Source organism: Nomia melanderi, unplaced genomic scaffold (assembly GCF_051020985.1).
Source record: "Nomia melanderi isolate GNS246 unplaced genomic scaffold, iyNomMela1 scaffold0806, whole genome shotgun sequence".
Lineage (NCBI taxonomy): Eukaryota > Metazoa > Arthropoda > Insecta > Hymenoptera > Halictidae > Nomia > Nomia melanderi.
Window position 1 is genome coordinate 10,555 of NW_027475920.1, and position 12,030 is coordinate 22,584.

General features: G+C 31.1%; 2 protein-coding genes across 2 annotated transcripts; both read right to left on the reverse strand.

Moving 5' to 3' along the window:
- Nucleotides 1-5,563: 5,563 nt before the first annotated feature.
- LOC143176759 (uncharacterized) lies at nt 5,564-6,145 on the reverse strand. Its single transcript, XM_076374188.1, has one exon. The coding sequence runs from the start codon at nt 6,143-6,145 to the stop codon at nt 5,564-5,566; it is 582 nt and encodes a 193-aa protein (XP_076230303.1).
- Nucleotides 6,146-6,211: 66 nt separating this feature from the next.
- Nucleotides 6,212-8,602, reverse strand: LOC143176758 (uncharacterized). Its single transcript, XM_076374187.1, has one exon. It carries the CDS (start codon nt 8,600-8,602, stop codon nt 6,212-6,214), a length of 2,391 nt encoding a protein of 796 aa, XP_076230302.1.
- Between the last annotated feature and the right edge of the window lie 3,428 nt (nt 8,603-12,030).

A 12,030-nucleotide genomic window follows, 5' to 3' on the forward strand; every position in this document is an offset into this window, starting at 1 on the left:
TACATGGTTTTGTATAGTTTTGTTAGTTTTATATACTTTTATATAGTTTTATATAGTTTTATATAGTTTTCTAGAGTTTTATATAGTTTTATATAGTTTTGTTAGATTTATATAGTTTTATAGAGTACTATATAGTTTTATATAGTTTTATTAGTTTTACATAATTTTGTATAGTTTTATATAGTTTTATATAGTTTTATATAGTTTTACATAGTTTTATATAGTTTTGTTAGTTTTATATAGTTTTATAGAGTACTATATAGTTTTATATAGTTTTAATAGTTTTACATAATTTTGTATAGTTTTATATAGTTTTATATAGTTCTATAGAGTTTTATATAGGTTGATATAGTTTTGTTACTTTTATATAGTTTTATATAGATTTATATAGTTTTATATAGTTTTGATAGTTTTGTACAGTTTTATATAGTTTTATATAGTTTTATATAGTTTTATATAGTTTTGTTAGTTTTGTATAGTTTTATATAGTTTTATATAGTTTTATATAGTTTTATAGAGTTTTATATAGTTTTATATAGTGTTATTAGTTATGTACAGTTTTATATAGTTTTATTAGTTTTATATCGTTTTATATAGTGGTACATAGTTTTATATAGTTTTGTTAGTTTTATATAGTTTTATATAGTTTTATATTGTCTTAAATAGTTTCATATAGTTTTATATAGTTTTGTTAGTTTTGTATAGTTTTATATAGTTTTATATAGTTTTATATAGTTTTATATAGTTTTTTATAGTTTTAAATAGTTTTATATAGTACTATATAGTTTTATATAGTTTTATATAGTTTTATATAGTTTTGTTAGTTTTGTATAGTTTTATATAGTTTTATAGAGTTTTATATAGTTTTATATAGTTTTATATAGTTTTATTAGTTTTATATAGTTTTATATAGTTTTATAGAGTACTATATAGTTTTATATAGTTTTAATAGTTTTACATAATTTTGTATAGTTTTATATAGTTTTATGTAGTTCTATAGAGTTTTATATAGGTTGATATAGTTTTGTTAGTTTTATATAGTTTTATACAGTTTTATATAGTGTAATATAGTTTTATATAGTATTGTTAGTTTTGTATAGTTTTATATAGTTTTATATAGTTTTATATAGTTTTATATAGTTTTGATAGTTTTGATAGTTTTGTTAGTTTTATATAGTTTTATATAGTACTATATAGTTTTATATAGTTTTATATAGTTTTATATAGTTTTGTTAGTTTTGTATAGTTTTATATAGTTTTGTTAGTTTTATATAGTTTTATATAGTTTCATTAGTTTTATATACTTTTATAGAGTTTTGAATAGTTTTATATAGGTTTATTAGTTTTATATAGTTTTATATAGTTTTATATAGTTTTATATAGTTTTGTTAGTTTTATACAGTTTTATATAGTTTTATATAGTTTTATATAGTTTTGTTAGTTTTATATAGTTTTGTTAGTTTTATATAGTTTTATATAGTGTTATATAGTTTTATATAGTTTTATATAGTTTTATATAGTTTTATATATTGTTTTATTAGTTTTACATAATTTTGTATAGTTTTATACAGTTTTGTTAGTTTTATATAGTTGTATATAGTTTTGTTAGTTTTGTATAGTTTTATATAGTTTTATATAGTTTTATATAGTTTTGTTAGTTTTGTATAGTTTTATATAGTTTTATATAGTTTTATATGGTTTTGTTCGTTTTGTATAGTTTTATACAGTTTTATATAGTTATATATAGATTTGTTAGTTTTATATAGTCTTATATAGTTACATAGTTTTTATATAGTTTTATATAGTTTCATATAGTTTTGTTAGTTTTGTATAGTTTTATATAGATTTATATAGTTTTGTTAGTTTTGTATAGTTTTATATAGTTTTGTTAGTTTTATATAGTTTTATATAGTTTTATATAGTTTTGTTAGTTTTGTATAGTTTTATATAGTTTTATATAGTTGTATATAGTTTTGTTAGTTTTGTATAGTTTTATATAGTTTTATATAGTTTTATATAGTTTTATATAGTTTTATAGAGTTTTATATAGTTTTATATTGTTTTATTAGTTATATACAGTTTTATATAGTTTTATTGAGTTTTATATAGTTTTATATAGTTTTACATAGTTTTATATAGTTTTATATAGTTTTATATAGTTTTATATAGTTTTATAGAGTTTTATATAGTTTTATAGAGTTTTATAGAGTTTCATATAGATTTATATAGTTTTATACAGTTTTGTTAGTTTTATATAGTTGTATATAGTTTTGTTAGTTTTGTATAGTTTTATATAGTTTTATATAGTTTTATATAGTTTTATAGAGTTTTATATAGTTTTAAATAGTTTCATATAGTTTTATATAGTTTTGTTAGTTTTGTATAGTTTTATATAGTTTTATATAGTTTTATATAGTTTTATATAGTTTTTTATAGTTTTACATAGTTTTATATAGTACTATATAGTTTTATATAGTACTATATAGTTTTATATAGTTTTATATAGTTTTATATAGTTTTGTTAGTTTTGTATAGTTTTATATAGTTTTATAGAGTTTTATATAGTTTTATATAGTTTTATATAGTTTTATTAGTTTTATATAGTTTTATATAGTTTTATATAGTTTTATATAGTTTTATATAGTTTCGTTAGATTTATATAGTTTCATATAGTTTTATATAGTTTTATAGAGTTTTATATAGTTTTATACAGTTTTATATAGATTTATATAGTTTTATATGGTTCTATATAGTTTTATACAGTTTTATATAGATTTATATAGTTTTATATAGTGTTATATAGTTTTATAGAGTTTTATAGAGTTTTATATAGTTTTATATAGTTTTACATAGTTTTATATAGTTTTGTTAGTTTTATATAGTTTTATAGAGTACTATATAGTTTTATATAGTTTTAATAGTTTTACATAATTTTGTATAGTTTTATATAGTTTTATGTAGTTCTATAGAGTTTTATATAGGTTGATATAGTTTTGTTAGTTTTATATAGTTTTATACAGTTTTATATAGTGTAATATAGTTTTATATAGTATTGTTAGTTTTGTATAGTTTTATATAGTTTTATATTGTTTTATATAGTTTTGATAGTTTTGATAGTTTTGTTAGTTTTATATAGTTTTATATAGTACTATATAGTTTTATATAGTTTTATATAGTTTTATATAGTTTTGTTAGTTTTGTATAGTTTTATATAGTTTTGTTAGTTTTATATAGTTTTATATAGTTTCATTAGTTTTATATACTTTTATAGAGTTTTGAATAGTTTTATATAGGTTTATTAGTTTTATATAGTTTTATATAGTTTTATATAGTTTTATATAGTTTTGTTAGTTTTATACAGTTTTATATAGTTTTATATAGTTTTATATAGTTTTGTTAGTTTTATATAGTTTTGTTAGTTTTATATAGTTTTATATAGTGTTATATAGTTTTATATAGTTTTATATAGTTTTATATAGTTTTATATATTGTTTTATTAGTTTTACATAATTTTGTATAGTTTTATACAGTTTTGTTAGTTTTATATAGTTGTATATAGTTTTGTTAGTTTTGTATAGTTTTATATAGTTTTATATAGTTTTATATAGTTTTGTTAGTTTTTTATAGTTTTATATAGTTTTATATAGTTTTATATGGTTTTGTTCGTTTTGTATAGTTTTATACAGTTTTATATAGTTATATATAGATTTGTTAGTTTTATATAGTTTTATATAGTTACATAGTTTTTATATAGTTTTATATAGTTTCATATAGTTTTGTTAGTTTTGTATAGTTTTATATAGATTTATATAGTTTTGTTAGTTTTGTATAGTTTTATATAGTTTTGTTAGTTTTATATAGTTTTATATAGTTTTATATAGTTTTGTTAGTTTTGTATAGTTTTATATAGTTTTATATAGTTGTATATAGTTTTGTTAGTTTTGTATAGTTTTATATAGTTTTATATAGTTTTATATAGTTTTATATAGTTTTATAGAGTTTTATATAGTTTTATATTGTTTTATTAGTTATATACAGTTTTATATAGTTTTATTGAGTTTTATATAGTTTTATATAGTTTTACATAGTTTTATATAGTTTTATATAGTTTTATATAGTTTTATATAGTTTTATAGAGTTTTATATAGTTTTATAGAGTTTTATAGAGTTTCATATAGATTTATATAGTTTTATACAGTTTTGTTAGTTTTATATAGTTGTATATAGTTTTGTTAGTTTTGTATAGTTTTATATAGTTTTATATAGTTTTATATAGTTTTATAGAGTTTTATATAGTTTTATATAGTACTATATAGTTTTATATAGTTTTATTCGTTTTATACAGTTTTATATAGTTTTATAGAGTTTTATATAGTTTTATATAGTTTTATATAGTTTTGTTAGTTTTACATAGTTTTATATAGATTTATATAGTTTTATATAGTTTTATATAGTTTCATTAGTTATATATACTTTGTACCGTCACAGATCCGGCTCGAAGGACCAACAAATGTTGCGTAGTAGATCCGGCTCGAGATACCGAAAAATGCGACGTCGCACGTACACGAATACTAACGCGGATTAAATTCCTCGGCTGGGGTTGTAAATCCCAGCTTTAACTTTAGGTCTCGTTAATACTCGCGACGCGTCGATTTACGAATTTCTTCAGAAATCGACTGATTCAATTCTGATCTCCGACTGGTTGAGATCAGATCACTAGTTGCAGTTGTCCCGAACGATGGACTGACTACTGTTTGAATGAATGAATGATATCTCGTTACTCCGAACGATTGAGTATCTGAGATATTGTCACTCCGAACGATTGAGCGACTTATGTGTCCCGAACGATGGACTGAACGTTGAATGAGAAAAAATCTCTGAGATATCGTCACTCCGAACGATTGAGCGAAAAAACCTTAGATATCGTCACTCCGAACGATTGAGCGACTTATCTTGTAATGAGCGTAAAAAACCTCTCGAATGCGATCCTGTAGGTGTTTTTATACGACACCTACAGGTTTGTGTCGAGTGCGCTGATTGGGAAATTGAAAATACCCAATCAGCACATAATTCCAAAAATCGGGGGCGTCTTGGACGACGCCCCTTGGCCTGCCCTCTTGATGCAAGAGTGAGGGCAATGACCACGTGCGAGGGATCCTCGAAGATTTGGCGATGCCTTGGAAATTTCCTCCAAGTTGACGCATGGCTGGCGGAACCGTTACGAACGAGGTTCGCGTCGACCCTTCGGAAATTCCCGGTTTATGATATGGTCGGTTTTCTGTACGAACGACAAAAATTCCAAAACTATTGTCTGGAGATGCGCGGATTAACTAAATGATTTTCTCATGGTTTAGGGTGCGATTGCCCCTTGTAACTAAAATAAATAAACTGAGTTCGAAAAAAGCTAATCCCGAAAGTAAATTTGTTGGCACGTCCATATCATAAACGAACCTTCGAGGATTTTCTCCGTTTTGTTCCGCGTCGGACGGAACATGCTCCCCCCCGTTGATCGGTACGAACGATCAATGTATCCTGTGCCTGAGTCCTTAGCGTTGCGATGCTGCTAATCTGACTCCGAGTCAGGTAGAGGCGCCAATTGCCTCACGTTCCGTCGGTAGGTCCCGTGGCTGGTCCGAACGGTGACTGCCCGAATTACCCCATCCGCCCCAGGATGCGTAGCTACCACTCGTCCGAGGTGCCAGGCCAAAGGTGGAAGGTGGTCCTCCTTCATGACCACGACGGTCCCCTCTCGTATGTGGTGGGTGCCGGTTGTCCACTTATGCCGCTCGTTCAGATGGTGGATATACTCCTTATGCCACCTGGCCCAGAAATGTCGCTTGACCTTCTGGATGTGTTGCCAGGTGGACAGCCGGTTCGTCGGTGTTCCGCTGAAATCAATCTCAGCAAGACTCGTAAAGGAATCACCGATCAGGAAATGGCCGGGAGTCAGGGCGGACGGATCATTGGGATCCGCGGATAGGGGGGTGAAAAGACGCGATTTGAGGATGGCCTCGACTTCGATTACGAACGTGTTGAATTGTTTGAGGGTGAACAATTCGTCGCCTACAACCCGTTTCACGTGATGTTTGAAGCACTTCACTGCGGCTTCCCATAGGCCACCGAAATGTGGCGATAAGGCTGGCATGAAGTGCCAGGAGATCGCGTTGTCCGGTATGAATCGCCGCAGTTGCTCGTCCTTTGAGAGTGATTGCTATAATGCCTTGAGTTCGTTGTCGGCTCCGACAAAATTCGTGCCATTGTCGGAATAGACGTTACGACATAGCCCCCTCCGTGCTATGAACCGTTTTAGGGCCGCGATGAATCCCTCGGTGGTCAGGTCGCCGGCTACTTCGAGGTGAACGGCTTTCGTCGCGAAGCAGGTAAAAACTGCAACGTATACCTTGATTCGGGTCCGATTTCGGAAGCGCCGTTCCTTGACCCAGAACGGACCGCAATAATCAACGCCGCAGTTGTAAAATGGCCGAGCGGCGGTGACGCGCGTCGCAGGTAGATTTCCCATGATATAATCCACGGCAGTTGGATTAAGTCGAAAACACCTGACGCAGCGCCGGATGATCTTGCGTGTTGTGTTCTTCCCATCAATGGGCCAATACGTTTGCCGTACGTTGCAAAGCGTTGCCGTGATGCCTGCGTGGTGGTATCGCACATGCATCTCGCGTATAATTAGGTCCGTCACGTGATGACCCTTTGGTAGTAAGATTGGATGTTTCCTTGCGAAAGGTAACTCGGACCTTTGCAGACGTCCGCCGACGCGCGATAATCCCTTTTCGTCGAGAAATGGTGTAAGGGATCGGAGTTGGCTCTTGGGGTACAGCCTTCCGGATTCCAGGTCCTTAATATCCTTTTCGAAAGCCGTGGATTGGACCATTTTTACGATGCGGAATTCGTCTTCATGATTTTCCTCGACGGTCAACGGACCAGCGGTGCGATGACGAACACGGAGGCAATACGCGACGATTCGCGTGAGCCCTTTGATCCACGGGTATTGAGTGAGAATCTCGTCACTCCGACCGATTGAGTTCGCGAGACATGTCACCCCTTTCGTTTCGGGTATCTCGCTCGAGACCGTGTATCTCGAAATTGGCCACCTTGCTTGCTCCGTCGCGAGATAGTCCGGACCGTGGAGCCACAATGAATTTCGGACGAACTGTGCGGGCATTAGTCTTCTTAAAATCAAGTCGGCCGGATTGTATTCCGACTTGATATGGCGCCACGCGTTTGTCTCGGTTTTGCCCTGTATGTCGGCCACGCGGTTGGCCACGAATGTTAACATACAGGGCTGTGTGTTGATCCAATTCAACACTATTGTGGAATCGGTCCACAAAAATGTCTGATGGATCTTAACCGAAATCGCCCGTTGGATGGAGGTGACTGAGGACGCTAGAAGCACGGCACCGCACAGCTCTAGACGTTCGAGCGTAACCGTCTTGAGTGGTGCAACGCGGGATTTCGCGCAGAGCAGGTGTGTTTCGACGCGTCCTACATCGTCTATCGTATGCACGTACACGCGGGCTCCGTATGCGCGTTCGCTGGAATCACAGAATCCGTGGAGTTCGAGACGTTGGTGGTTCCTCAGGGTCACGCAGCGGTTGAACTCGATGTCGTTTAGTTCATTAAGTTGCGCTGCGTATGTGGTCCACTCCGTGTAAAGGCTGGCGGGAAGCGATTCGTCCCAGTCGATCTTCAATTGCCATAGACGTTGCATTAGAATCTTGGCGATAATGGTGACGGGTCCAAGAAGTCCTAATGGATCGAATATTTTGGCGATCGTTGACAAGATGGTCCGTTTGCTGACCTTGCCAACGACTTGAATTTCGACCGCATAACGAATCGCATCGTTCCTGGCGTCCCAGGATATTCCCGACGCCTTCATCGTTGTGTCATCGCCGAGGATCTTCGGGTGGATTTGGTCTTCGCGGAGTCCCTTAAGAAGGGCGGGTTCGTTCGACGCCCATTGACGAATGTTCAATCCACCCCGTTGAAGAAGCTCGCCGATTTGATGTTGGATGTGCCTCGCTTCCTCCACTGTGTCGGCGTCCGTGAGGAGATCATCGACGTCTGGATCTCGTTTGATGATCCCTGCTGCTTCCGGATGTGCGTTGCCCTCATCATCTTGGAATGCGACCCGTTTTTCAAGACGGCCATCGAACCTTGGTAGATCGATTTTTGGCAAATGGACCCCGATCGCGGACGACGTTGTTGAGGACGCGGGAGAATTGTTCACGCTTTTTGTCGCCGTTGGTGGTTGCCTGTCTGCTTGCTCCGCGTCTTGTAGCATCGTGATGGCCGTCGCGATGACGTCATCATACTGCTCTGTAACCGCTTCTCGTTCCGCTTCCGTTTGCTCGAAATCTTCGATGAGCCCCAGCTGGTCTTGGATTTCGTAGAAATTGTCGAAAAGCTTTCGCAGCCTCTCGACGCGTTCACGGATTTTTACGCGCTCCTTCGCGGAATCTTGATACGTCTCTAACGCGTTGCTAAGGGACGTAATTTGCGACTTGAATATGCGGCGTTCGTTTTTTAGTAGGCGGACCGTTTGTGCTTGATTTGCACTCGACTCGTTCATTGACGCGTTCGCCATTTCGATTGTAAGAAGTCGAGACGTGGGAAAGTGCAATCAAGGATATCGTACGAGAGGATTCGATCGGTAAATCTTGACGAGCCTACCTTGACTGATGCGGAGGACGTGTTTGTTCGTAGACTTCCCGCAACAGATTGGACTCGTCGTTCCTCGCTCTGTGGCCTGCTGCTCAGCTGCTTTGGACTCGTGTCGTTCGTCCAATCTGGATTCTCGCCGTCAGACCTTGAATCGGACGGTTGACAGCTTCCCTTGGATCCACTTATGCACTGTATTTTCACAAACGCGGATCCGACTCGAGGGACCAAAAATGTGTTCTGTGAAACTCCGGCTAGTAGGATCCGGCTCGAAGGACCAAAAATATGAAACTCCGGCTAGTACATCCGGCTCGAAGGACCAAAAATGTGTTCTGTGAAACTCCGGCTAGTACATCCGGCTCGAAGGACCGAAAAATGCGACGTCGCACGTACACGAATACTAACGCGGATTAAATTCCTCGGCTGGGGTTGTAAATCCCAGCTTTAACTTTAGGTCTCGTTAATACTCGCGACGCGTCGATTTACGAATTTCTTCAGAAATCGACTGATTCAATTCTGATCTCCGACTGGTTGAGATCAGATCACTAGTTGCAGTTGTCCCGAACGATGGACTGACTACTGTTTGAATGAATGAATGATATCTCGTTACTCCGAACGATTGAGTATCTGAGATATTGTCACTCCGAACGATTGAGCGACTTATGTGTCCCGAACGATGGACTGAACGTTGAATGAGAAAAAATCTCTGAGATATCGTCACTCCGAACGATTGAGCGAAAAAACCTTAGATATCGTCACTCCGAACGATTGAGCGACTTATCTTGTAATGAGCGTAAAAAACCTCTCGAATGCGATCCTGTAGGTGTTTTTATACGACACCTACAGGTTTGTGTCGAGTGCGCTGATTGGGAAATTGAAAATACCCAATCAGCACATAATTCCAAAAATCGGGGGCGTCTTGGACGACGCCCCTTGGCCTGCCCTCTTGATGCAAGAGTGAGGGCAATGACCACGTGCGAGGGATCCTCGAAGATTTGGCGATGCCTTGGAAATTTCCTCCAAGTTGACGCATGGCTGGCGGAACCGTTACGAACGAGGTTCGCGTCGACCCTTCGGAAATTCCCGGTTTATGATATGGTCGGTTTTCTGTACGAACGACAAAAATTCCAAAACTATTGTCTGGAGATGCGCGGATTAACTAAATGATTTTCTCATGGTTTAGGGTGCGATTGCCCCTTGTAACTAAAATAAATAAACTGAGTTCGAAAAAAGCTAATCCCGAAAGTAAATTTGTTGGCACGTCCATATCATAAACGAACCTTCGAGGATTTTCTCCGTTTTGTTCCGCGTCGGACGGAACATACTTTTATAGAGTATTGAATAGTTATATATAGGTTTATTAGTTTTATATAGTTATATATAGTTTTATATAGTATTATATAATTTTATATAGTTTTATATAGTTTTGTTAGTTTTATACAGTTTTATATAGTTTTATATAGTTTTATATAGTTTTGTTAGTTTTATATAGTTTTGTTAGTTTTATATAGTTTCATATAGTTTTATATAGTTTTATAGAGTTTTATATAGTTTTATATAGTTTTATATAGTTTTATATAGTTTTATTTAGTTTTATATAGTTTTACATAGTTTAACATAGTTTTATACAGTTTTGTTAGTTTTATACAGTTTTATATAGTACTATATAGTTTTATATAGTTCTATTAGTTTTACATAATTTTGTATAGTTTTATATAGTTTTGTTAGTTTTATATAGTTTTATATAGTTTTATGTAGTTTTATATAGTTTTGATAGTTTTGTATAGTTTTATATAGTTTTATATAGTTTTATATAGTTTTATATAGTTTTATATAGTTTTGTTAGTTTTGTATAGTTTTATATAGTTTTATATAGTTTTATATAGTTTTATAGAGTTTTATATAGTTTTATATAGTTTTATTAGTTATGTACAGTTTTATATAGTTTTATATAGTTTTATATAGTTTTATATAGTTTTTTATAGTTTTACATAGTTTTATATAGTACTATATAGTTTTATATAGTACTATATAGTTTTATATAGTTTTATATAGTTTTATATAGTTTTGTTAGTTTTGTATAGTTTTATATAGTTTTATAGAGTTTTATATAGTTTTATATAGTTTTATATAGTTTTATTAGTTTTATATAGTTTTATATAGTTTTATATAGTTTTATATAGTTTTATATAGTTTTATATAGTTTTATATAGTTTCGTTAGATTTATATAGTTTCATATAGTTTTATATAGTTTTATAGAGTTTTATATAGTTTTATACAGTTTTATATAGATTTATATAGTTTTATATGGTTCTATATAGTTTTATACAGTTTTATATAGATTTATATAGTTTTATATAGTGTTATATAGTTTTATAGAGTTTTATAGAGTTTTATATAGTTTTATATAGTTTTACATAGTTTTATATAGTTTTGTTAGTTTTATATAGTTTTATAGAGTACTATATAGTTTTATATAGTTTTAATAGTTTTACATAATTTTGTATAGTTTTATATAGTTTTATGTAGTTCTATAGAGTTTTATATAGGTTGATATAGTTTTGTTAGTTTTATATAGTTTTATACAGTTTTATATAGTGTAATATAGTTTTATATAGTATTGTTAGTTTTGTATAGTTTTATATAGTTTTATATAGTTTTATATAGTTTTATTAGTTATGTACAGTTTTATATAGTTTTATATAGTTTTATATAGTTTTATATAGTTTTTTATAGTTTTACATAGTTTTATATAGTACTATATAGTTTTATATAGTACTATATAGTTTTATATAGTTTTATATAGTTTTATATAGTTTTGTTAGTTTTGTATAGTTTTATATAGTTTTATAGAGTTTTATATAGTTTTATATAGTTTTATATAGTTTTATTAGTTTTATATAGTTTTATATAGTTTTATATAGTTTTATATAGTTTTATATAGTTTCGTTAGATTTATATAGTTTCATATAGTTTTATATAGTTTTATAGAGTTTTATATAGTTTTATACAGTTTTATATAGATTTATATAGTTTTATATGGTTCTATATAGTTTTATACAGTTTTATATAGATTTATATAGTTTTATATAGTGTTATATAGTTTTATAGAGTTTTATAGAGTTTTATATAGTTTTATATAGTTTTACATAGTTTTATATAGTTTTGTTAGTTTTATATAGTTTTATAGAGTACTATATAGTTTTATATAGTTTTAATAGTTTTACATAATTTTGTATAGTTTTATATAGTTTTATGTAGTTCTATAGAGTTTTATATAGGTTGATATAGTTTTGTTAGTTTTATATAGTTTTATACAGTTTTATATAGTGTAATATAGTTTTATATAGTAT